Source organism: Manis pentadactyla, chromosome 8, assembly GCF_030020395.1.
Source record: "Manis pentadactyla isolate mManPen7 chromosome 8, mManPen7.hap1, whole genome shotgun sequence".
NCBI lineage: Eukaryota > Metazoa > Chordata > Mammalia > Pholidota > Manidae > Manis > Manis pentadactyla.
Window position 1 is genome coordinate 134,667,215 of NC_080026.1, and position 26,903 is coordinate 134,694,117.

The 26,903-nt window shown below is 43.5% G+C and overlaps 3 protein-coding genes across 21 annotated transcripts in view; 1 reads left to right on the forward strand and 2 right to left on the reverse strand.

Moving 5' to 3' along the window:
- Window positions 1-5,563, reverse strand: part of UROS (uroporphyrinogen III synthase) — a 37,667-nt gene extending 32,104 nt beyond the window's left edge. For 5 of the 16 annotated variants that reach the window (XR_008999053.1, XM_057506473.1, XM_057506471.1 and 2 more), the window contains exon 1: window positions 5,313-5,562. The gene's annotated coding sequence lies outside the window, so the exon portion shown is untranslated. Of the gene's footprint in view, window positions 1-5,312 lie in introns of all 16 variants that reach the window. The other 11 variants (XR_008999051.1, XR_008999052.1, XM_057506469.1 and 8 more) reach the window with 5 other exon arrangements.
- A 235-nt stretch (window positions 5,564-5,798) lies between these two features.
- BCCIP (BRCA2 and CDKN1A interacting protein) lies at window positions 5,799-25,719 on the forward strand. Of its 2 annotated transcripts, XM_057506458.1 has the most exons (8): window positions 5,841-5,971; window positions 15,137-15,245; window positions 16,830-16,900; window positions 17,583-17,663; window positions 21,458-21,547; window positions 22,315-22,502; window positions 23,892-24,063; window positions 25,265-25,719. In XM_057506458.1, coding segments are annotated over exons 2-8 (774 nt in total). In that variant the 5' UTR covers window positions 5,841-5,971; window positions 15,137-15,244; the 3' UTR covers window positions 25,436-25,719. The 2 variants fall into 2 exon arrangements, with proteins under 2 accessions (XP_036754950.1, XP_057362441.1); XM_036899055.2 differs by lacking the exon at window positions 15,137-15,245 and having other exon boundaries at window positions 5,799-5,971; window positions 16,826-16,900.
- DHX32 (DEAH-box helicase 32 (putative)) overlaps window positions 25,668-26,903 on the reverse strand; it is a 55,667-nt gene continuing 54,431 nt past the window's right edge. For all 3 annotated transcript variants that reach the window (XM_057506456.1, XM_036899052.2, XM_036899051.2), the window contains one exon: window positions 25,668-26,026. In XM_057506456.1, coding sequence (XP_057362439.1) covers window positions 25,855-26,026 — 172 coding nt within the window. In that variant the 3' untranslated portion in view covers window positions 25,668-25,854. The remainder of the gene's footprint in view (window positions 26,027-26,903) is intronic.

The window sequence follows — 26,903 nt, forward strand, 5'->3', positions numbered from 1 at the left end:
AATGAACCAACAGAAAGAGAAATCAGGAAAACAACTCCATTCACAATTGCATCAAAAAAAATAAAATACCTAGGAATAAACCTAACCAAGGAAGTGAAAGACTTATACTCTGAAAACTACAAGTCACTCTTAAGAGAAATTAAAGGGGACACTAACAGATGGAAACTCATCCCATGCTCGTGGCTAGGAAGAATTAATATCGTCAAAATGGCCATCCTGCCCAAAGCAATATACAGATTTGATGCAATCCCTATGAAACTACCAGCAACATTCTTCAATGAACTGGAACAAATAATTCAAAAATTCATATGGAAACACCAAAGACCCTGAATAGCCAAAGCAATCCTGAGAAAGAAGAATAAAGTAGGGGGGATCTCACTCCCCAACTTCAAGCTCTACTATAAAGCCACAGTAATCAAGACAATTTGGTACTGGCACAAGAGCAGAGCCACAGACCAATGGAACAGACTAGACAATCCAGACATTAACCCAGACATATATGGTCAATTAATATTTGATAAAGGAGCCATCGACATACAATGGCGAAATGACAGTCTCTTCAACAGATGGTGCTGGCAAAACTGGACAGCTACATGTAGGAGAATGAAACTGGACCATTGTCTAACCCCATATACAAAAGTAAACTCAAAATGGATCAAAGACCTGAATGTAAGTCATGAAACCATTAAACTCTTGGAAGAAAACATAGGCAAAAACCTCTTAGACATAAACATGAGTGACCTCTTCTTGAACATATCTCCCCGGGCAAGGAAAACAACAGCCAAAATGAGTAAGTGGGACTATATTAAGCTGAAAAGCTTCTGTACAGCAAAAGACACCATCAATAGAACAAAAAGGAACCCTACAGTATGGGAGAATATATTTGAAAATGACACATCCGATAAAGGCTTGACATCCAGAATATATAAAGAGCTCACATGCCTCAACAAACAAAAAACAAATAACCCAATTAAAAAATGGGCAGAGGAACTGAACAGACAGTTCTCCAAAAAAGAAATACAGATGGCCAACAGACACATGAAAAGATGCTCCACATCGCTAATTATCAGAGAAATGCAAATTAAATCTACAATGAGGTATCACCTCACACCAGTAAGGATGGCTGCCATCCAAAAGACAGAGAACAGCAAATGTTGGCGAGGCTGTGGAGAAAGGGGAACCCTCCTACACTGCTGGTGGGAATGTAAGTTAGTTCAACCATTGTGGAAAGCAGTATGGAGGTACATCAAAATGTTCAAAACAGACCTACCATTTGACCCAGGAATTGCACTCCTAGGAATTTACCCTAAGAACACAGCAATCAAGTGTGAGAAAGATCAGTGCACCCCTATGTTTATCGCAGCACTATTTACAGTAGCCAAGAATTGGAAGCAACCTAAATGTCCATCAATAGATGAATGGATAAAGAAGAGGTGGTACATATACACAATGGAATACTACTCAGCCATAAGAAAAGGGCAAATCCAACCATTTGCAACAACACGGATGGAGCTGGAGGGTATTATGCTCAGTGAAACAAGCCAAGCGGAGAAAGAGAAATACCAAATGATTTCACTCATCTGTGGAATATAAGAACAAAGGAAAAACTGAAGGAACAAAACAGTAGCAGAATCACAGAACCCAAGAATGGACTAACAGGTACCAAAGGGAAAGGGACTGGGGAGGATGGGTGGGTAGGGAGGGATAAGCGGGGGGAGAAGTAGGGGGGTATTAAGATTAGCATGCATGGGGGGTAGGAGAAAAGGGAGGGCTGTACAACACAGAGAAGGCAAGTAGGGATTCTACAACATTTTGCTATGCTGATGGACAGTGACTGTAAAGGGGTTTATAGGGGGGACCTGGTATAGGGGAGAACCTAGTAAACATAATATTCGTCATGTAAGTGTAGATTAGTGATACCAAAAAAAAAAAAAAGGGCAGTTCCTGTGTGGTAACCTCTAATGAGTTCTACACAAGAGTATAAAGGGCATATAAAAGTGTAGGCAAAGGGTCTGTTTGTGTTTATACAGAGGATCAAAGCCTAATTGGGCTACCCCGAAAATGAACTAAGATACGATATGAAAAAGAACTTCCAACATCAGCACTCTCTGGAAGACTCATCCCAGAAGATGATCATCAAAAAACCCCAACAAAGATCCACACACTGCTACAGGTGTAGATGCACTCATCCCACCAGTTCCTGGACTTGCCATGGGAAGGAGGAAGGAGATATCTAAGCTGGCCTGTGCACACAGTAAAACAACAAATTTGACTGGATCTATACTGTTGGAACTCAATCAAGAATTAGGAGAAGTGCAAATTGTAGCGCTCCAAAATCTTACAACTACAGACTATTTACTGTTAAAAGAACATAAGGGATGTGAACATTCCCCAGGAGTGGGTTATTTTAATTCTCTCAGACTGTTCAAGTTCAGTTGGACAATATTCACCATATCATAGATAAGTTTTCACAAATGCCTAAGGTGCCTAACTGGTTTTCTTGGTTTCACTGGAGATGGCTGGTAATTACAGGTATGCTTTGGTTATGTAACTATACTCCTATTATGTTAATGTGTGTGCGCAATTTAAGTAGTAGCTTAAAACCTATACATGCTGAAGTTACTCTACAAGAAGATACGTCAAAGAAATAATCAATCTTCCCATGTTTTCTGCTGCCTGCTACTTCTATAGCTTTTCTTCTTCCTTCCTAATTACAACCTTAAATAGAATTCGTGCCTCATATCAAATTTACCGAGTATCATAATTATTCCAAGTGGTAAAGATACCTCAAGACAAATGCTGGGCATAGAAGCTACAGGGCATAAATATGCAAAGAAATAAAAAGCTAACCATTTCAATAAATAAGGCTTCTCTCTCACTTACCAACTTTACATTTCCCTGTATGGCCCCGGAAGATGACTGGTTAGCCAGAGATGGGTAAGATTCCTCAAGGGAGGAACAACCTAAGACAGGCACAGTTGCAGGGGGGTCATCAGGTGAGAAATTGGGGATCAACAGAGGTGAGGCTTAGAACCTCACCCCCCCGTTCTGAGAGAAATCTTCTGCATACGTGGATGTTTTATTGCCCTGGTCTAGCTTGGATTAACACATAGTCTACAGGCACACACCTGATCATCTACATTTGCTCTCTTACAACACTAAACTATGTTTTCTACCTTCACTTGTATCTACCTACCACTTCAGCATTTTATTAAAAATAATAATAATAAAGAGAGAAATGTGGTATCCACATATAAATCAAGTATAAAAATCAAATGAGTATTCATATTTGAACTGACTGTTTATAGTTCATAATGCATGAGGAAAACCGAAGGTTTCTGTGATGGCTGCCCTTGTACTGTTCACCATGTAAGAACTTACTCACTATGTAAGAATTTGTTCTCCATGTAAGAACTTGTTTGTTATGCCTCAGAAGTTTGGAGACTGACGAAAATTAGGCTTGGGGTGGATTAATGATTGTGCATTGAGCACTGACTCCCCTATACAGAATTTTATTGTTGTTAACAACCATTTGATCAATAAATGAGAGATGCCCTCACAAAAAAAAAAAAAAAGTATACACTTCCAATGGTAAAATAATAAGTAACCGGGATGTAATGAATATAGTCAAGATATTGTAACAGCTTGGTATGGTGATAGCTGGTACCTAGAATTGTCATGTATATAAATGTTGAATCACTATGTTGTACACCTGAAACTAATGTAATGTAATACCGTGTGTCAACTACCCTTCAATAAAAAAATAATTATCTACAAAAAAAGAAAAAAAAATATGGTCCATATACACAATGGAATATTATTAATCCTTTAAAAGGCAAGAAATCTGGCACATGCTACACCATGGATGAGCCTTGAGGACTTCATGCTAAGTGAAATGAGGAAGTCACAAAAGGACAGATATTATGATTCCACTTATCTGAGGCTACCTAGAGTAGTCAAATGCAGAGACAGAGTAGAATGGTGGTTTCCAGGGGATGGAGGAGGGGGAATGGGGTGTTACTGTTTAATGGGTACAGTTACAGTTTACAAGATAAAAAAGGTCTGGTGATGGATGGGTGGTGATGGTGGCACAACAGTGTAGATGTACTTGATGCCACTGAACTGGACACTTAATAATTAATTGGTAAATTTTATGTTACATGTATTTTACCACAAAAAAGTATAAAGAAATGGAAAAATTACCCATGATGTCTCAGTGCAACTCTATTGATATGTTGGCACTGTGCCTTCTGACTCTTTTTTTCTAATCCTAACCTTTTGATAGGTATTTTTACAGCTTTCTCTCTTGTACCGAATAGGAAGCTGCTTTTGCATAGTTGTGGGACCCAACGGGGCCATTTTAAGCTATCCCACCAGATGTAGAGCTCTGATGCGTATGTATATGAATATTGAAGTTGTGGCCTGGTAGCCCAGACTCTCAGTAAAAATGGAACTCACAACACACAATCACGGGGGCTCTGGGCCCCTTGTTATCCTGACTCCACTTTCTGTGGCTGAAAGATCACTGAATCATCATCAGGATTCTGCTTAAACTTCTCTAGCAGCAGCCACCTCACTACCAGGGGCAGCTCATTCCATTTTAGAATCACACACATCCAACCCCTCCACTGTCCTCACTTTACAGACAGCAGAAAGATCAAAACCATAGACCTCATCCTCAGAAAGCTGACGTCTTCTCTCTTTTCTTTCCAAATAATAAAGTCTTTACGACAGGCTGCAAACTGGTAGTCCGTGGGATAAACCTGCCTGGAAGTTTAATTTTATCTGGCACAGGTTTTAAAAACCTGTTAGTTCTGTTAAATATCTACAATTCTAGGTTCCCTAGAAATGTCCACTCTTCCACAACTGGCTGCAGCGGCGGGTACGTAGCTTGCCATAGTCCTCACCACCCTATTCTCTCAAAGTAGGCGCTGGGCTGTAGTTCAGATTCTGCACTGACCCCTGGAGCATTTAAAGTGGATCCCTGATTTTAAAGAAACCTTCAGGTCAAGGAAACGCGCGTAGGGAGTGTCGTCGAGGCAGGCGCCCGGGTCGGATTCGTTCCATCCCAGACAAGGCCACGCCTCCCGCTGGGCTGGGGGCGCCCCGGGGTCGGACCGAGCCCGGCGGGGACATCTGCACGGATCCGCGACCTTCCGTCTGGGCTGCCAACACCGCGGACCACCGCCCGCACCCAGGCCGGCGGCGGCCTTGGCGCTGCTCCGACGCGTCTCGCACCAGCTCACGCCGCAGGCGGGCCCTGCGCGTCCGCGGTTTCTGTGTCTCCGCCGGTACCGTGGGGCGACACCTACCTGCCGGGCTGCCGCGCCCGGTGCCCCGTCGGCGCCCGGTCGGGGCCCGTGTCTGGCGGAGCCAACTAGCGGACGGCGAGGCTGCCGGCGCGTCTAGCCGGGTGGGCGGCCTCCTCACCACGTGGCCGGAGAGGCCTTGGCAACGTCCGGCGATGGCCCGGCGGCCTCAAACCGGGTGGGGGTCGCGCAGCCCGAGCCACTCTCTGCGGGAGCTCGCGCATGCGCACCGACATGGCGTCCGGGAGGGCCAGAGCCAAGATGGGTCGAACCACTGCGCGAAGGGGAGAGGAAGCGTTGGAGGGAGTGAGGGAGGATGGAGGGAGGAATAAAAGGCCAAGGTAGGATCCCGGATTGGACTTGAATCTGTGAGCTCGCGGCCGCGGAATTCAGCAGAGACACTCGGGTTGCCGCCGACTTAGCGCTGAGGTTCTCCTTAATCTCTCACCCCCGCGGCCTGCATAGGTGGGCCCAGGAGGACGGGCCCGCGGGGGCTGCGCAGGCGCAGCGAGAGTGGCAGCATGGCGTCCCGGCCTAAGCGGCGTGTCGTTGGAAGCGCCGTCCCGCGCGGCGAGGAGGAGGAAGGTAAAGTGCAGGATGAGCACGAAGACGACGAGGACAGTGACGAGGAAGAGGATGAAGACGACGAGAGCGTCGACGAGGTGAGAGACGTACGCGACCTCGGTTTGCCGTACATCTGGGAAAACCGTTTCCCGGCGACCAGAGCCTTGGGCAGGTGCGCGCTGCCCGGAGGAGGGCCTCCCGACGGGCGGGGGCGGTAAGGGCCCGACCCAGGTCCCACTAGTGTTTTCCACGCCGCAGCCGCAGACACTGTTCCCAAAGGCCCTACCGGGGCGGCCCGGCCTCCTCGCGCCCCCGGACAAAGCCCTCCGCGCCTTCTCGGGCCTTTCGGCCTCGGGCCGGAGCCGCTGTTCGCCGGGCGCCCTGCACTCCCCGCGCCTGCCCGCTGCGCCCGCCCCACGCCCGCGGCCCTCTGTCCGTCCCTCCCGAGAGCCGGTTCACGCGCTCTTCATGCTGCGCGGTTGCCCTCGTTTCGGTCTCAGCTGAGCTGAGATTTCCTACTTCCCTGGGCTGCTGACCCTGCCCCTCTCGCCAAGTTCGGGTGCTACGTTCTCAGAGAACTGGGCTCCGTTTCTTCATAATAGCCCCTACCAGGGTGCTGGCGTTAGAGGTACTCAGTATTTGCTGAATGAATAATCAGGAGGGAATGGTCCTTCAGACCACCGAATGCCTAATAGGTACCGCAAACTAAACACGGTCCAAAGCATAATTCGTAATTCACGTCCCTGCTCCTAGTCTTCGCCTTTTCAGTAAATGGCCCCCACATGCACCAGTTGCTCAAACCCAAACTTGAAAGTTATAATTAATTCCTCCCCTTTCCCACATTTACAGTCTGTCAGTAAATCCTGTTAGCTTTACCTTCAGTGTCCAAACACTTCTCATCATTGATTCTGCAACCATAGTTCACACCTCCATCTTCTCTTGCTTTGAATCCTGTAGCAACTTTTTTTTTGTATCATTAATGTACAATTACATGAGCAACGTTATGGTTACTAGACTCCCCCCATTATCAAGTCCCCCCACATACCCCATTACAATCACTGTCCATCAGTGTAGTAAGACACTATAGAGTCACTACTTGTCTTCTCTGTGCTATACTGCCTTCCCCATGCCCCCCAACCCCCTACATTATGTGTGCTATTCTTAATGCTCCTTTTCCCCCGTTATTCCTCCCTTCCCACCCATCCTCCCCTGTCCCTTTCCCTTTGGTAACTGTTAGTCCATTCTTGGGTTCTGTGATTCTGCTGCTGTTTTGTTCCTTCAGTTTTTTCTTTGTTCTTATGCTCCACAGATGAGTGAAATATTTGATACTTGTCTTTATCCACCTGGCTTACTTCACTGAGCATAATACCCTTTTAGCTCCATCCATGTTGTTGCAAATGGTAGGATTTGTTTTCTTCTTATGGCTGAATAATATTCCATTGTGTATATGTACCACATCTTCTTTATCCACTCATCTACTGATGGACACTTAGGTTGCTTCCATTTCTTGGCTATTGTAAATAGTGCTGCAATAAACACTGGGGTGCATATGTCTTTTTCAAACCGGGCTCCTGCATTCTTAGGGTAAATTCCTAGGAGTGGGATTCTTGGGTCAAATGGTATTTCTATTTTTTGAGGAACTTCTATACTGCTTTCCACCGTGGTTGAACTAATTTACATTCCCACCAGCAGTGTAGGAGGGTCCCCCTTTCTCCACAACCTTGCCAGCATTTGTTGTTTTTCTTTTGAATATTGGCCATCCTAACTGGTGTGAGGTGATATCTCATTGTGGTTTTAATTTGCATTTCTCTGATGACTAGCGATGTGGAGCATCTTTTTATGTGCCTGATGGCCATCTGAATTTCTTCTTTGGAGAACTGTCTGGTCAGATCCTCTGCCCATTTTTTAACTAGATTATTTGCTTTTTGTTTGTTGAGGTACGTGAGCTCTTTATATATTTTGAATGTCAACTCCTTATCGGATATGTCATTTATGAATATATTCTCCCATACTGTAGGATGTCTTTTTGTTCTACTGATGGTGTTCTTTGCTGTACAGAAGCTTTTTAGTTTGATATAATCCCACTTGTTCATTTTTGCTTTTGTTTCCCTTGCCCAGGGAGATAATGTTCATGAAGAAGTTGCTCATGTTTATGTCCAAGAGATACTTTTTGTTGTTGTTATCATTAATCTACAATTACATGAAGAACATTATGTTTACTAGGCTCTCCCCTACCCCAAGTCCCCCCAACAAACCCCATTAAACTCACTGTCCATCAGCATAGTAAGATGTTGTAGAATCACTACTTGTCTTCTCTGTGTTGCAAAGCCCTCCCCTTTCCCCCACCCCCCACATTATACCTGCTAATCATAATACCCCCTTTCTTCTTCCCTGCCCTTATCCTTCCCTACCCTCCCATTCTCCCCAGTCTCTTTCCCTTTGGTAACTGTTAGTCCATTCTTGGGTTCTGTGATTCTGCTGCTGTTTTGTTCCTTCAGTTTTTCTTTTGTTCTTATACTCCACAGATGAGTGAAATCATTTGGTATTTGTCTTTCTCTGCTTGGCTTATTTCACTGAGCATAATACCCTCGAGCTCCGTCCATGTTGTTGCAAATGGTAGGATTTGTTTTCTTCTTATGACTGAATAATATTCCATTGTGTATATGAACCACATCTTCTTTATCCATTCATCTAGTGATGGACACTTAGGTTGCTTCCATTTCTTGGCTATTGTAAATAGTGCTGCGATAAACATAGGGGTGCATCTGTCTTTTTCAAACTGGAGTGCTGCATCCTTAGGGTAAATTTTTAGAAGTGGAATTCCTGGGTCAAATGGTAAGTCTACTTTGATCATTTTGAGGAACCTCCATATTGCTTTCCACAATGGTTGAACTAATTTACATTCCCACCAGCAGTGTAGGAGGGTTCCCCTTTCTCCACAACCTCTCCAACATTCTTTGTTGTCTGTCTTTTGGATGGTAGCCATCCTTACTGGTGTGAGGTGATATCTCATTGTGGTTTTAATTTGCATTTCTCTGATAACTAGCGATGTGGAGCATCTTTTCATGTGTCTGTTGGCCATCTGAATTTCTTCTTTGGAGAACTGTCTGGTCAGATCCTCTGCCCATTTTTTAACTAGATTATTTTTTTGTTTGTTTGTTGAGGTACGTGAGCTCTTTATATATTTTGGATGTCAACCCCTTATCGGATATGTCATTTATGAATATATTCTCCCATACTGTAGGATGTCTTTTTGTTCTACTGATGGTGTTCTTTGCTGTACAGAAGCTTTTTAGTTTGATATAATCCCACTTATTCATTTTTGCTTTTGTTTCCCTTGCCCGGGGCGATAATGTTCATGAAGAAGTTGCTCATGTTTATGTCCAAGATATTTTTGCCTATGTTTTTTCCTAAGATTTTTATGGTTTCATGACTTACATTCAGGTCTTTGATCCATTTTGAGTTTACTTTTGTGTATGGGGTTAGACAACGATCCAGTTTCATTCTCTTACATGTAGCTGTCCAGTTTTGCCAACACCAGCTGTTGAAGAGGCTGTCATTTCCCCATTGTATATCCATGGCTCCTTTATCGTATATTAATTGACCATATATGGTTGGGTTTATATCTGGGCTCCCTAGTCTGTTCCATTGGTTTATGGGTCTGTTCTTGTGCCAATACCAAATTGTCTTGATTACCTTGGTTTTGTAGTAGAGCTTGAAGTTGGGGAGCGTCATTCCTCCAGCTTTAGTCTTCCTTCTCAGGATTGCTCTGGCTATTCGGAGTCTTTTGTGATTACATATGAATTTTAGAACTATTTTCTCTAGTTCATTGAAGAATGCTGTTGTTATTTTGATAGGGATTGCATTGAATCTGTATATTGCTTTAGGCAGGATGGCCATTTTGACAATATTAATTCTTCCTACCCAAGAGCATGGGATGAATTTCCATTTATTAGTGTCCTCTTTAATTTCTCTTAAGAGTGTCTTGTAGTTTTCAGGTATAGGTCTTTCACTTCTTTGGTTAGGTTTATTCCTAGGTATTTTATTCTTTTTGATGCAATTGTGAATGGAATTGTTTTCCTGATTTCTCTTTCTGCTAGTTCATTGTTAGTGTATAGGAATGCCACAGATTTCTGTGTATTAATTTTGTATCCTGCAACTTGCTGAATTCAGATATTCTGTTAGTTTTGGAGTGGATTCTTTAGGGTTTGTTATGTATAGTATCATGTCATCTGCAAACAGGGACAGTTTGACTTCTTCCTTACCAATCTGGGTGCCTTTTATTTCTTTGTGTTGTCTGATTGCCGTGGCTAGGACCTCCAGTACTATGTCGAATAAAAGTGGGGAGAGTGGGCATCCTTGTCTTGTTCCTTATCTTAGGGGAAAAGCTTTCAACCTATCGCTGTTAAGTATAGTGTTGTGGTGGTTTTGTCATATATGGCGTTTATTATGTTGAGGTACTTGCCCTCTATATCCATTTTGTTGAGAGTTTTTATCATGAATTGATGTTGAATTTTGTTGAATGCTTTTTCAGCATCTATGGAGATGAACATGTGGTTTATGTCCTTTTTGTTGATGTGGTGGATTATGTTGATGGATTTTCGAATGTTGTACCATGCTTGCATCCCTGAGATGAATCCCACTTGATCATGGTGTGTGATTCTCTTGATGTATTTTTGAATTCAGTTTGCTAATATTTTGTTGAGTATTTTTGCACCTATGTTCATCGATATTGGTCTGTAATTTTCTTTTTTGTGGTGTCTTTGCCTGGTTTTGGTATTAGAGTGATGCTGGCTTCATAGAATGAGTTTGGGAGTATTCCCTCCTCTTCTGTTTATTTGGAAAACTTTAAGGAGAATGGGTATTATGTCTTCTCTAAATGTCTGATAAAATGCAGTGGTGAATCCATTTGTCCCAGAGGTTTTGTTCTTATGTGGTTTTTTGATTTCCAATTCAATTTCGCTGCTGGTAATTGGTCTGTTTAGATTTTCTGCTTCTTCCTTGGTCAGTCTTGGAAGGTTGTATTTTTCTAGAAAGTTGTCCATTTCTTCTAAGTTATCCAGTTTGTTAGCTTATAGATTTTCATAGTATTCTCTAATAATTCTTTGTATTTCTGTGGTGTTCATAGTGATTTTTTCCTTTCTCATTTCTGATCCTATTTATGTGTGTAGATTCTCTAGGGGTTTATCTATTTTGTTTATTTTCTCAAAGAACCAGCTCTTGGTTTCATTAAATTTTTCTATTTTATTCTCAATGTTATTTACCCTCCTGTTGACTTTGGGCCTCATTTGTTCTTTGTCCAGTTTCAATAATTGTCAATTTAGACTATTCATTTGGGATTTTTCTTCCTTCTTTAAATATGCCTGGATTGCTATATACTTTCTTCTTAGAACTGCTTTTGCTGCATCCCACAAAAGTTGGGGCTTTGTGTTGTTGTTGTCATTTGTCTCCTTATATTGTTTGATCTCTGTTTTAATTTGGTCATTGATCCATTGATTATTTAGGAGCATGGTGTTAAGCCTCCATGTGTGTGAGCCTTTCTGTTTTCTTTGTACAATTTATTTCTAGTTTCATACCTTTGTGATCTGAGAAGATGATCTGAAATCTTTGTGATGTGAAATCAAAAAGATCTCAGTCTTCTTTAATTTACTGAGGCTCTTTTTATGGCCTAGTATGTGGTCTATTCTGGAAAATGTTCTGTGTGCACTTGAGAAGAATGTGTATCCTGCTGCTTTTGGGTGTAGAGTTCTGTAGATGTCTGTTAGGTCCATCTGTTCTAGAGTGTTGTTCAGTGCCTCCGTGTCCTTACTTATTTTCTGTCTGGTGGATCTGTCCTTTGGAGTGAGTGATATGTTGAAGTCTCCTAGAACGAATGCATTGCCTTCTATTTCCTCCTTTACTTCTGTTAGTATTTCTTTCACATATGGTGGTGCTCCTGTATTGGGTGCATATATATTTATAATGTTTATATCCTCTTGTTGGACTGACCCCTTTATCGTTATGTAATGTCCTTCTTTATCTCTTGTTACTTTCTTTGTTTTGAAGTCTATTTTGTCTGATCCAAGTACTGCAACCCCTGCTTTTTTCTCCCTATTGTTTGCATGAAGAATTTTTTTCCATCTCTTCACTTTTAGTCTTTGTATATCTTTTGGTTTGAGGTGAGTCTCTTGTAAGCAGCATATAGATGGGTCTTGCTTTTTTTTTTGCAGGTTGAATTGTTTATTAAAGTTGATTTCACCTTCTTCTGTAACCTTTGTTTTTTTTTGTTTTTTTTTAAATTAATTATTTTTTATTGAAGGGTAGTTGACGCACAGTATTACATTACATTTGTTTCAAGTGTACAACACAGTGGTAGAACATTTATATACATAATTCTAGGTTCCAGCTATCACCCTACCAAGCTGTTACAGTATCTTGACTATATTCCTTATGCTATACATTACATCCCGGTTACTTATTTATTTTACCATTGGAAGTCTGTCCTTTTTTTTTTTTTTTTTTTTGTGAGGGCATCTCTCATATTTATTGATCAAGTGGTTGTTAACGACAATAGAATTCTGTATAGGGGAGTCAATGCTCAATGCACAATCATTAATCCACCCCAAGCCTAGTTTTCGTCAGTCTCCAATCTTCTGAGGCATAACAAACAAGTTCTTACATGTAGAACAAATTCTTACATAATGAATAAGTTACATAGTGAACAGTACAAGGGCAGTCATCACAGAAACTTTCGGTTTTGCTCATGCATTATGAACTCTAAACAGTCAGTTCAAATATGAATACTCATTTGGTTTTTATACTTGATTTATATGTGGATACCACATTTCTCTCTTTATTATTATTATTTTTAATAAAATGCTGAAGTGGTAGGTAGATACAAGATAAAGGTAGAAAACATAGTTTAGTGTTGTAAGAGAGCAAGTGTAGATGATCAGGTGTGAACTTGTAGACTATGTGTTAATCCAAGCTAGACCAGGGCAATAAAACATCCACGTATGCAGAAGATTTCTCTCAGAACAGGGGGCGTGAGGTTCTAAGCCTCACCTCTGTTGATCCCCAATTTCTCACCTGATGGCCCCCCTGCGACTGTGCCTGTCTTAGGTTGTTCCTCCCTTGAGGAATCTTACCCGTCTCTGGCTAACCAGTCATCTTCCGGGGCCATACAGGGAAATGTGAAGTTGGTAAGTGAGAGGGAAGCCTTATTGTTTGAAAAGGTTAGCTTTTTACTTCTTTGCATATTTATGCCCTGTGGCTTCTATGCCCAGCATTTGTCTTGAGGTATCTTTACCACTTGGAAGATTTATGATACTCGGTAAATTTGATATGAGGCACGAATTCTATTTAAGGGTTGTAATTAGGAAGGAAGAAGAAAAGCTATAGAAGTAGCAGGCAGAAGAAAACATGGGAAGATTGATTATTTCTTTGACATATCTTCTTGTAGAGTAACTTCAGCATGTATAGGTTTTAAGCTACTACTTAAATTGCGCACACACATTAACATAATAGAAGTATAGTTACATAACCAAAGCATATCTGTAATTACCAGCCATCTCCAGTGAAGCCAAGAAAACCATTAAGGCACCTTAGGCATTTGTGAAAACTTATCTATGATATGGTGGATATTGTCCAACTGAACTTGAACAGTCTGAGAGAAATCAGACAAATTAAAACAACCCATTCCTGGGGACTGTTCACATGCCATATGTTCTTTTAACAGTAAATAGTCTGTAGTTGTAAGAGTTTGGAGCGCTACAATTTGCACTTCTCCTAATTCTTGGTTGAGTTCCAACAGTATAGATCCAGTCAAATTTGTTGTTTTACTGTATGCACAGGCCAGCTTAGATATCTCCTTTCTCATTCCCATGGCAAGTCCAGGAACTGGTGGGATGAGTGCATCTACAGCTGTAGCAGTGCGTGGATCTTTGTTGGGGATTTTTGATGATCATCTTCTGGCATGAGTCTTCCAGAGAGTGCTGATGTTGGAAGTTCTTTTTCATATCGTATCTTAGTTCATTTTCGGGGTAGCCCAATTAGGCTTTGATCCTCTGTATAAACACAAACAGACCCTTTGCCTACACTTTTATATGCCCTTTATAGGGTCTTGCTTTTTTATCCATTCTATTACTTTGTGTCTTTTGATTGGTGCATTTATTCCATTTACATTTAGGGTGATTATCGATAGATATGTACTTACTGCCATTGCAGGCTTTGGATTCATGGTTATTACCAAAGGTTCAAGGGTAGCTTCTTTACTATCTAACCATGTAACTTAACTCACTTATTACACTATTCTAAATACGATGATTCTTGATTTCTCTCCCTTCTTTTCCTTCCTCCTCTACTCTTTATTGTTAGGTGTTTTATTCTGTACTCTTTTGTGTTTCCATTGACTGCTTTTGTGGTTAGCTGATCTTATTTTTTGCCTTTAGTTAGTATTTGGTTGGTCTGCTTTCTTTGCTGTGATTTTATTTTCTCTGGTGACATCTATTTAGCCTTAGGAGTACTTCCATCTAGAGCAGTCCCTTTTAAAATACCCTGTAGAGTGGTTTGTGGGAGGTAAATTCCCTCAACTTTTGCTTATCTGCAAATTGTTTAATCCTTCCTTCAAATTTCAATGATAATCTTGCTGGGTACAGTATTCCTGGTTCAAGGCCCTTCGATTTCATTGCATTAAATATATTATGCCATTTTCTTCTGGCCTGTAAGGTTTCTGTTGAAAAGTCTGATGATAGCCTGTTGGGTTTTCCTTTGTAGGTCATCTTTTTTCTCTCTCTGGTTGCTTTTAATACCCTGTCCTTGTCTTTGATCTTTGCAGTTTTAATTATTATATGTCTTGGTGTTGTCCTCCTTGAGTCCCTTGTGTTGGGAGATCTGTTGGCTTCCATGGTCTGAAAGACTATTTCCTTCCCCAGCTTGGGGAAGTTTTTTCTTCAAAGACACTTTCTATCTCTTTTTCTCTCTCTTCTTTTTCTGGTACCCCTATAATGTGAATATTGTTCCATTTGGATTGGTCACAGAGTTCTCTTAATATTCTTTCATTCTTAGAGATCTTTTATCTCTCTGTGCCTCAGCTTCTCTGTATTCCTGTTCTCTGATTTCTATTCCATTAACGGCCTCTTGCACCTCATCCAGTCTGCTCTTAAGTCCTTCCATTGGTGGTTTCATTTCTGTTATCTCCCTCCGGACTTCATCTCTTAGCTCTTGCATATTTCTCTGCAGCTCCATCAGCATGGTTATGACTTTTATTTTGAATTCTTTTTCAGGAAGATTGGTTATATCTGTCTCGTCAGGCCCTCTCTTTGGCATTTGAGTGATTTTGGACTTGACCAGGTTCTTCTGCCTTTTCATGGCTATAGAAGTGATCGCCGGCGAGTGGCATGTTTGTCAGCTGGGAGAACATCCCTTCCTGCTTGCTGGTGGCCTTGCCCTTCTGCGCTGCCTGTGCTGGTTAACCGCACACAGGTTGCAGTCTCTGGGTTAATCCCCTGAGCTGCCATGGGTGGGGTGGTCCTTGGGTTTAGCCTAGGGCACTGCCAGGGGTCACAGGCAGGCGGCATGTGTTCTGTGAGAACGGCGCCCCTTCATGCCTTGCAGAGTTTGTGCCGGCTTCCTCTGCCTGTGCTGGGCAGCTGCGCCCAGGGGGCAGCCTGTGGGTCTGGCTGGGTTAGCTGTGTGCTGGGAGAAGACTATGTGAGGTTGTTGTGGGCAGGGTTGCTCCCTGGCTGGTCCGCAGCAATGGTGGGTCAGCTGGTTTGCTTGCAGTGCTAGTGGGGAGGAATGAACGGCAGGCTGCTTATCACCATGAAGGACTTCGGAGCTGCGTTGCCACCCATGGGGTTAGGGCGCCTGAAGTTCCTTAAGATTCCCAGCCTGCTTAGCTGAGTGTGCCAGAATGGTTTTGTCTATCCGTTAAACCCTTGTCCCTTTAAAACTTTTAAAGCACTTGCTTTTCGTTTGTCCCAGGGGAGCCAGCTGTGGGGACCTGTTCGCAGTCTCAGTCTCGGGTTTTACTTTTCTGTTTCTCTAATATCCAGCACACCATGCAATGTGTGTCTGTGCTCCCGGTGCAGATTACTAGGGCTGGTTACTTAGCAGTCCTGTGCGTCTACTCCCTCCCCACTCTGATTCTTCTCCTCCCGCTGGTGAGCTGGGGTGGGGGGAGTGCTCGGGTCCCACTGAGTCACTGCTTTGTATGTTACCCTTTTTGTGAGATGCTGGGTTCTCATAGATGTAGATGTAACCTGTCTGTTGTACTGTATCTTCTGGTCTCTCTTTTAGCAATAGTTGCATTTGCTGTATTTTCAAAATATACATGGTTTTGGCAGGAGATTTCTGCTGCCCTACTCATGCCGCCATCTTGAGCTACAGTGCTACAGTCTGGTCTGTATTCACTCTTAAACTGCAGGCTTATTCATGTCTGCTCAGCTCACCTTTTCCTCTCAAGTACCTGGCATAGTGCTTGGTATGTGGTGGTACTCAACAAATATCTGCCAAGTGAATGAAGTGTAGCCTCAAATCGATGGGCTGAATGATGCTTTAGGCAATGCCAGGGATTTCTGAAGTAATTTTGTTCTTTGCCCAACCTTACTGCAGTCAGTACGTAGTTTCTTCTTTAGGGCCAATATGACTATTATATCCAGAGCAGACTTTCTCAGCATTGGAATGAGTCACTCTTGAGTGTTAGGTTCTTCCCAGGCTTTTGTGTCAAATGAGGAAATGGCATGAAGGTGCTTTATAATCTGTGCAGATGGCAGTCTTGGCTATGTTTGCCTATTTTGAAACCTAGACAGTTCTTTAGGTAATGTTTTCTCATCCTTTTTCTGGTGTGTTCTATAGATATAGAGCCAAAAAGAATGGTGGTAAAGTAAAAAGGAAATCTGCCAAGTGGGAAATAATGCCTGAGTTATCCTGGAAAGTTATGTATGAAGACCTTTTTTGTGTCTTATTTACAGGAAGTGACTGTTGAGTTCGAAGCTTATTCCATCTCCGATAAGGATCACGACGGAATTAGGAAATTACTACAGCAGGTATTGTCTTTTACTCTTTGATGAAAAACTTGCTCTTGCCAGAAAATCCAGGCCATTCAACGCAAGTGGTGTCAAATTTTATCCTTTATCTTAGAATTCTCATTCCTACCCTCTCTCTACCTTGCCTGGAAGAAGAGTTGTTTCCCTTCTTTGCCAGGGCGAACTCCCCTATTCGTGCCTCTGGTCCCAGACCCCTTCCTCTGATTGATATGTTCAAGCATCTGTGTCCTAAAATTCCCTCCCGCGCTACTGTTCTGTTTTTCTCTAATTTGCATCTGAACTCTGTGGGTGGAAGAATTCTTGCATGACAGCCGTATCGCTGACTGTACTGTTTGGAGCTTCACCCAGTGTCGGACGGCTTTGGTTCTCTGCCCACATAGTCTCCAGTGTCCTCGTCACCAGATTCTTTGGCCTTATGTCCATTCTCCTCCCTTCCCTTTCCCCGCTTTTCCTCTTCTGCCTCCATGTACCTCCTACATTAACACTGACTACCTGTTCTCCAATTCCAGTACCTTTAGCTTCCTTGATTCTTCTGGGCTTTTCCTTTCTTCTTGGGATTGCTTTTCCCAAGAATTCTAATTCTGTCACATCCCTGAAATTTCATTATTTGAATATGGAAATTAGAAGTTTCATTGCAAGTTATGCTTTGATTTTAATTTAAAATATGTTTTTTTCTCCTCAGCTTTTCCTAAAGGCTCCTGTGAACACTGCAGAACTAACAGACCTCTTAATTCAACAGAACCATATTGGGAGTGTGATTAAGGTAAGCAGGACAGTTGTGTTTACTGTGATTAAATTAAGTCTGTATATTACCTGTTAAGTCCTGATCTATAGCACGCAGGCCAGGAGCTCAAATTGGAAAGAAGTATCACTGGAGGAATGGAGACTGGATAGAAGGCCAGTCCGCTAATGCAGTGTTACTAGGTGCAGTAGTACATGTAGTAGCAATGGATGGGGGTAGAAGTGGGCTGATTCAGAGGGTATTTGAGAGATGAAATAGGGTGGGGCTTTTAGTGAGTGGTGGGTCTGCGAGGGAGGGGAAAGGTTGGCAAGGAAGCCTCCCATGTGTCTGGCTCCAGGAACCATCACAGCAAACATGGCGGAAGATGAGGTTAGGAGGGGACGTGAATTTGGATTTGTATATCTGGGTTCAATTTGCCTGTGATACATGCAGGAGAGAGATTAAGCAGCAGCTGGTGACCGGGGCATTTTCAGCAGGCAAGTGGTAATTCAAGTCCTAGAAGTGGTTGTGACTGACCAGGGAGGGCAGGGACAGACACTGTGGTGCGGCACCATTACGTGGATGAGGAAGGTACGTGGCAGGTCCTGCTCAGGAGTCTCAGAGGAGTGACCTGAGAGGGCGTGGTATCCGGCAAAGCGAGGGAATGGAGCATTCGGGGGAGGAGGAAGCAGGACCGAGTGAATCCTGCCTCTGCTGCTTACCGTCCTGTGGCTCTTTGGGTGATCTGCTGCTGCTGAACAAACTGCTCTGTAGCTTCGTGTCTTCGAATAGCAATAGTCATCCCTTTGGTTTGAGAATCAGCAGTTTGGACAGAGCTCGGTGAGGACAACTCTTATCTGCTGCATGTTGCATTCGCTGCAGAAGGCCAGCGGGGCTGGAGGATTCCCTTTGAAAATGGCCAATCCTGTGTCTGGCAAGTTAGTGCTGGCTCTTGGCTGGGAGCCTAGCTGTGACTCAGTGGGGTGCCAGTGACCCCAACACTGGTTGGGTACCAAGAGCAAGCAACCCAAAAGTACCAGGTGGAAGTACTTCACATTTTATGATAGTGTTATTTCTACCATTCACTTGATTGGCAGACATCAGTCAGTCAGCAGACAACAGTGGTCTCTACAGGTTCAAGGGGAGGGTGCGTAGACCCTTCCTTGGAGGGAGGATTGTCTGGGTGGGTCGCTCATCTGAAGGGAATGTGGATCATCTGTGGGAAATACAGTTTGCCACAGTGATCTTAATCTATTTACATCTCCATCTCTGAAAATGATGATACTGGTACCTACATCGTAGGGTGGTAAGTAAACAAATGAGCTGATGTGTAAAGTGCTTAGAACAGTGTCTGGCGCATGGCAAAGGCTCTGTGTGTAGCTATTATGGGTGCTCACTGTCCGAGTGCTCACTGTCTAGCTTATAAAAATCAAAACAAACAACTCCACTTCAGTGTTTCTCTCTGCCTTGCCTTCAGCCATCTCACTTTGTTATCAAAGCCAAAATTCTTGAAAAAGTTTGTATCCATAGTTGCCCCCTCTATTCCTCCTATCACCACCGATACTCCGCTGAATTCCTGGAACTGATGGGGTCACCATCATCTTGGTTAGTAAGTACGGTGCACATGTTTCAGACCTTCTGACAACACTAGTAACCTTGTGGCACTAAATATAGAGAAAATGAGAATAATACCTCTGGTGGCTTCTTGGTAGAGCAGTGGGACAAAGCAGGCCAACCTACTGTCATCAGATGTGATCTGACACCTGGTGGATGCCAGGGAGTCGTTTTTATCCTTGAGAAAGCTTTCTGTCTGCAGGGGGATTCAGCCTTTCATTGGATGATTACACAAGTAACTATGGTGACAATTATGCTTCCTTGGCTTCCAGAGACACTTGAGGTGTTCCAGGGACAGAGACTTCATGCTCCTAGGAGAGGGACTGCCCTGAAGTTTGGCTGGAGCCTTTGCGACTGGGGGTTTGGACCCTTCCTTCCCCGGGGTCGCAGAGGGAAAGGGTGTGGGACGGCTGTGCACTGTAGGCATGTGATTGCATAGAGGTAGAGCTTCAGGGCCGAGGTGGTGTGTGATGAGTTGCTCAGTACTTAGGTGCAGGAAGAACTGTTGAACAGAGTGGCTTGGAAAGGTAAGGGTGGCCTGGGAGGGAACAAGGTGGGTCAGGTGGAAGGGGCTCTTGCTGGGGAGGCTGGTGGATGTGGATGGAACTGAGATGTGATTGTGACCCCAGCCCCCAGAGAGGCAGACCCCGTGAGGTGTTGCCCAGGTGGTCAACAACCCGTCAAGGAGAGGAACGCTGAGCGTGCTCCAGGGGATGCTGATTGCTGTGAGCCAAGTGGCCACTGTGGGGATTTCTTAGGGCTTGGCACTGACGGGCCTTTCTGCTTCCCACGACCGTTTGTCTGTCCACAGCAGGTGGGGACTTGATGTGCAGGGAAACTACCCGCTATTGACCTTGGAGGACCAAGGCTGGCTTGCATAATACTTTCTCTGCACCTGTGTGCCCTCTTCCTTCATGAGTGGACATGCGCCTGGTCCCCTCACTGGAACTGTTAGTGTCTTCGAGAATTACCTTCTCATTCTCTACTTTTGTACCCTCTTGTTTTGTTGAGCTTCAGACTTCTCTCATCTTGCCAGGTAGTTTTAGTGAACCTAGGCCTTACCTGAGCCATCCTACCCTTCCTTGTTCCTACAGGAAGAACCTGGTGGCCTTTTACAACCAGGTTCAGCAGAAATGTTCTGTTTGAAATCTTGTGATTCCCCTTTTCCGGAGCTCCCCACTCACTGACAGTGCCAGCTTAAATCCAGGAGCCACTTCCTCGAGGGCCCTGATTAGTCCCTGGTCTGGTTTAACTTCTGCTCTGCTCTTTGCCCTGAGGCACACCACCGCTGGGGGCGCTTTGGCACCACTGACCGCACCTGACTGAACCAGTCCTGCTGAAAGGTGTGGCAGAGCTTGTAAATCCCTTCCCACAGAACAAGTTCAGGGAGACAAGGTGCAGTTGTGGATGATGCTGTCCGTTGGTGGGAAAGCAGCAGCCTCCTGTCATCATTCATTCAGCACACATTCTCTGAGGACTTCGTCTGTGCCAAGCTCCATGCTAGGTGCCGGGGGTGCAGTGAGCGGGGTTCACTACTGGGCAAGCAAAGGGGCACCACGGGAAAGAGAATGTGGACCAGGATTGAGGCCCCAGGGCCAGGGCTCTGAGTGGAGGCAGGATGTTCAAGTTGGAGTTAAGCATTTTGTTTTTAATTTTGTGATTGCCTAATTTGTCACCTCCTTTCTTGCCCTCTTTCTTCTCTCCTGCCCGTGTGGTAGGGATAGGTGGCACTCAAGCATTGTTCCCTTCACCAGTGCTCGGGACAGGCCCGTGCTCTGGAAGCATGTGAATTTTTGAGGTGAGACAGTGTTGAGGACCCACAGAAACAAGCAAGGGCTAGCTCCAGCCAAATCTTTTAGAAAACAGACTAAAATGACTTATTTCATGAGGTTTTATTTGTTCTGGATTTTTAATATACTGAGAAAATCAGTATATGTTGAGACTCTAGTAGAGAAATATCTTGAGGATCTAGTTTAAAGAAATTGAGAGCAGGATGAGATTGTCCACAGTGTAAAAAGAGGAACAGACGCGCGGTGGTGGGGTGGCGTGAGCAAACACACGGTGCCTGTGTCTGGTGCCTGACGCCTCCCTGAGGCAGCAATTATAAAACAAAGCTGAACTTAAAAGAGTGAAAAGATAAATTTACCTCAGTTCCAAGACTTGGTATTATACTTCTTCCCAACCAAATATAAAACTGAAATATTTCTTTCTTTTTGAAATAGCAAACGGATGTTTCAGAAGACAGCGATGACGATGTGGACGAAGATGAGATTTTTGGTTTCATAAGTCTTTTAAATTTAACTGAAAGAAAGGTTGGTTTCACTGGGTGGCATCTGAATAGTTATTGCTTAGACCAAAACCACTTTTATTTCAGGTATGATGAAAGCTCTTGTATATCAGACAGTGGCACCAACTGTAAGGCTGTGTGTGTGCTTGTGTAGTCTTACCGTGATCCTTGGTTCAGTCTGAAGGTGTTTTGTCTCGTTTGCTTTGAACAGTCTGTACCCAGTTACAGTTAGCGACTCCCCATGGTAGGAGAGTCTTCTCTGTTTTTTCAGGAACTGATGTCCTGGTGTTGGTACTGACATGGGTGCTGTTTGTGTTGTCCCTGCAGCTGTGTTCTTTGATTCTGAAGCTTCATTGCTTCTTGAAGTTGAGGGCATTTACATTTATTTGTGTTTCTATTCACCTTTTTATTGACTCACTGGTGAGTTGTAATCAAAAGTAAAAACCTGTGACTGTATCCTCAGAATATAATGCAGGTCATGTTTTATCTTTAGTTTTTCGATGATTTTTCCAGTTATGTCCATCTGTCTTTATGAGATGGCCTAGGATTGCTATTCCAGTGGATGAGTATTTGTATAATCCTCTCTTACCCTTGTCATGAGAGGGTAAATAGCCGGTTGTAGTTACCTTTGAGAAATGCATAAGCAGTTAACACGGAAGATGGAAGATTTTAAAGGCTGTATGACAAGAAACTGCCTTACCTGTAGGATAAAAAGTGACAGCTCTCACTTTCAAGTTTTCTCCTGTAAGTGATGGCTTGTAATAAAGAGCAAGCCTTCTCTTTGCCTCCTAGGGTGCCCAGTGTGCTGAACAAATTAAAGAGTTGATCTTAAGCTTCTGTGAGAAGAACTGTGAAAAGAGCATGGTTGAACAGCTGGACAAGCTTTTAAATGACACCACCAAGCCTGTGGGCTTCCTACTAAGTGAAAGATTCATTAACGTCCCTCCACAGATCGCTCTGCCCATGCACCTGCAGCTTCAGTAAGAGACGGGAAAATGCCTTTGAACAGGTTTTTTCCAAGTGGATTCAGAAATGTGATTTCAGTGGAATGTGTTGGTGTGGAAAGAGTTTTCCCCTTGGATGAGCAGCAGTGTGGCGACAGCAGCAGCAGCGGCCTGAGGTTCACGACTCATTGATAGTGAGCCTTTTAAAGAGCTGAGTTACAGTCTTATTAACCTTAAAGATTTACACGGTATTAAGAGCTTATATAGACTTTGCTCCCATTAGACTAAATTTTTCACCTTTTTTACAGATAGATTTCTGTAACACAAATGCGGAACAATTACTATGGTAACAAAAACTGAGTGAAATTCCTATTCCCTTGGATGTTTTATAACTAATGAAATAGACCCAATACTATGTCTCTGGCTTCTCAGGGTTTGTTGTTTTTATTTTTTAATACAGGAGTTTTGAGTTTACAAGAATATTTTAAATTAAGACCTAAGAATGGGTATTGCCTGTGTTTTGAAATAGAGGCGGATGAAGGCACAGACCGGCCCCCGGGCCTCACAGAGTACTCCTTCCCGGAGGCCACGGCCCTCGCACTGCGCTCTCCCTTCAGGAGTCTGTGCGAACGTAACTCCAGCCTGGAAACATTTAGGTCTCCCATTTGTCCTTTGTAGATTCGTTGCTTTTTAGAAAGTTCTGTTCTTGTCCTCCCTCCCCCTCAGTCCCTCAGCTGCTACTCGTATTGTACTTCTGGTGCAAAGTGTTGTTGTTTTATCTTTTCTGATCCGCTTGGGCTCATGTTTATTTGGATTCACAGGAGGGCTCTGCCTTCTCCTGATCCTGTATTAAAGACAGCTGAAGTGGGTTTTTTGGCGTTTCTTTACATCTTTGTTTAGCCATATGCATAGGTTCATGTGTAATTTTCAGAAAGATAAAAAGAGTAAGGCATCATTGCCATTCCATTGCCTGTTCTAGAATGTAGGGTATGTGCGCCTTGCCGTGCCGTTTCTGAGGTACGTCAGGGTGACTGAGGCCTGGGCTGCAGTGATTGGAGCCTGCTGTAGTCATGTGCTGTAATGGCACTGCTTATGGCTATGGGCCATTGTGTGTTACTGTTAAATGTTGTTTTAAAAAATCCTGATTCTTCCATACTTCAGCTTCTGCCTGGGCAGAGCAGTAATGTTGAGTGAATTTGATGCTCATCTGTCGGTTACTTGTACAGATTCATCATCTGTAAAAAGCATTGCCACAGTCAACTGACTACAGTACAACTCTCTGCTTTAGACATGTTCAGGTCTGATGTCTGTTCCCTACGCCTGTGTCCCAGCAGGCCCCACTGAGGAGGCCGGGCTGGTTTTCTACTTTGTTTTGTTGATGGCTCTCCCCTGATGGCAGGCAAACCCCGTGTGTATGCCTTGTAGGAAAGAACTAGCAGAGGCACACAAAACTAACAAGCCATGTGGAAAGTGCTGCTTCTATCTTCTGATTAGCAAGACATTTGTGGAAGCAGGAAAAAATTCCAAAAAGAAATGGAGCAACCAAGAGAAAGATGAATTAATGTTTGCAAATGCAGAGGAAGAATTTTTCTATGAGGTAAGACCGTCTTGTTTCATCTGTTTCTTCAGATGTAAGTAAGTTTCTTAACAGGATTAAATCAGTATTTTATTGCTCTCCTGTTTGTGTCAAAGTCCTTCAAGTGTGGCACTGCTTTTCTCCGATTAACAGTGCCTGGCACGGAGGCTCTCAAGAGGTTAGTCACCAGCTCCCCGTCCCCACTGCTGGGATGAGCGTGGAGAGGAGGGAAAAACCATGAACTCGCTAGTAGTGAGCAGTGTTTCGGATATGCTCACTGACCTCCGTGAGGCAGGCGGGAGCCCTGGATACAGACATGGAGGCCGAGGGACATGCAGACACAGCGGGTCGGTGCAGGAGCTGGGGCAGACCCCTGACCCCCGATTCCAGCTTGTGGACTGCCCTGTGCCCATAGTACTGGGTGTCTTCCCGTTTGTAGGATCTCTGCCACTTTCTTCCTGTAAAGGTAGCTGGTGTTACAACAGACAACCAAACACCAGAGAATATTCTTTCTCAAAAATGTTACATGAATCTCTGAGGAGGAACATAGCGTCCCAGATCGGATGGTCTCTGTCACTTACCACTTCTAAGATTCCCACTGAAGACTATAAAGTACTGCAGATTCAGCTCTGCCCTGGTTTTTCAGGAAGTAAATAGTGAAAATTAAATTTTAAAAATCTATGCCTCAGCACTGCAGGCCATTTCAGGGAAGCACGTCTGGGTGTTTTAAGATGGCCTGGTCAGGCAAACTTACCTGTCCTCACACCAGCGTTTTATGCCAAGGAAGCAGCTGGGACAGTGGGAAGAAACCAGCATTTGAAGACGATTCATTTTATTAATTGTCAAGTGTTATGAGTCTGAATTTCACTTGTCTGTCGTAAGATTATTTTGAGAGTCAAATGAAAGCGTGAACATGAGTGACTCAGAATTACAAACAGTGTATGAATGGGTAGGAGTGTTAATGTCAGTTAACTGCTGTTCACTTCTTAGAAATGGGACACTCTTATCCATGCTCCTCATGTAGGTCAAAAATCTATTTGATGAGCATTTTATAACTTCTTCCTGAATGTCCATGTGAGCTCATTTTATTCTGCATTTTGCTTCCTTTAGCTCCTATTCTTACTTGAACATAGGCCAATCATTGCACTCTTTGTTGTCAATTAAATAATCTTTCCCTTTATGTTGTCTGCATTTTTAATGCATGATCATTTCTCTGGTTTAGAAGGCAATCCTAAAATTCAACTACTCAGTGCAGGAGGAGAGCGACACACGTCTGGGAGGCAGATGGTCCTTTGATGATGTGCCGATGAAGCCCCTGCGAACAGTAATGTTAATTCCAGGTGACAAGATGAATGAAATCATGGACAAACTGAAAGACCATCTGTCTCTATAACCCATTTGCCATGGACGGTTGTGGGCTTGTTTTTGCAGAATTACCAGAAAACTCAGATTTACTGAAAAACTCATGACTTTATTCAGATTAAGGTCCTCTATAAAAAGTAGGGTTCTGTCACCTGTGTCTGTGACACATTTACAAAATACCTTTTTTTAAAAAAATTTGGTCAAATTATGAATGGTTGATTAAAAACTTTTCCAGTAAGAAGAAAAAAAGCATGGAGTAGTAATTTAAAGAACTCAATAAAAACTTCTATTTTTTATTTTAAAATAGTATACAAAGTGTTATTTTTTTCAAGACTATCTGTATGGGGAAGTATGTCCGTGCTGACTATCTGCACATCACTCCAGTGGACCAACTTGTTGGGCAAACTTGGGGATATTTATTGCACGTCCTGCTGTGTGCAGAAGGGACAGTCACTGTATAGTGCATCTTTGTTCAGTAGTTTCAGGGCACGTCTCACACATTTTCTGTTCGTTTTTCATTGTTGAAATAGGTGATAGGTGATGCATTACTTGCTGCAGGATATCCTTACTTTCACTAGGAGGCAGATTACTGAAATAGTATTGTGGTGCCATTTGCATAAATCTGTCCAAAACAAAAAATTAGATTTGTGTGCATATATGAGAGATACCACCAAACATGTCGGGCACTGCCCAGTCCTGAAGAATTTACCTGCGGAACTGGTATTTACTGTGAACTCTCTTAGTGTCAGTCTGCCCCTAGTAGAATCAATACTTCCTGCGATTTTCATGGAGTCAGTCCAGTTGCATCTCTAGAGTAAGCTGGCAGCTCTAGTGTCGTGTCCCTAAAGCTCGTCACAGTATGCAAAAGGTCAGCTCAGTAGCTTGGGAGAATTGGCAGAGGGCAAGAGGGAGCACCTTCGCCTTTCTCTTATTAACTAACCACTCCCCACCCGGCTGCTGGAGCTGGACACCTGGGAGTCACTCTTGGTTCCTGCTGTGACCACCACTGCCCACGTGGACGTGCCTTCAAATGGACCAGCCTCTGCAACCAGTGTCCCTTCTCACTATTGTCCGTTTACTTAGCAGTGAGAGTGATCTTTGTAAGCATATGGAGAACGTGTTACCTTTCCTGAAAACTCTCCATTTGCTTTGTACTGCCCAGAGAATAAAACCCAAACTCATGTGGCCCCCTAGCCCCTGCACCTCGGGTACCTGCCTGTCTCCGCCTCCCCCTCCCTGCCCTCCCCATCAGCTGCAGTGCCAGGAGCTGACCTGCCCTGAGACAGCCAAGCTTGTTCCTCAGTCTGCAGCTACAAATAGTTGGTGGCATTTTGTTCCTCTCTAGAAAGAAGCTCTATGCTTTGTTTCCTGTTATCTCTCTATACTGGTACCAATCTAACTTTATGTTGAGAGCACCTATTCACAATAGGTATGTATGGCTGTTATTTAAGAAATCATCCTGCCTTTGAGATCACAGCATAAACTTAAAACTGAAAATG

Coding starts and splice junctions, on each gene's coding strand:
- BCCIP (XM_036899055.2), top strand. CDS start 5,831: ATGGCGTCCCGGCCTAAGCGGCGTGTCGTTGGAAGCGCCGTCCCGCGC. Junction 5,972..16,825: donor ACGACGAGAGCGTCGACGAG/GTGAGAGACGTA, acceptor TCTTATTTACAG/GAAGTGACTGTTGAGTTCGA. Junction 22,503..23,891: donor CCCATGCACCTGCAGCTTCA/GTAAGAGACGGG, acceptor TATGCCTTGTAG/GAAAGAACTAGCAGAGGCAC.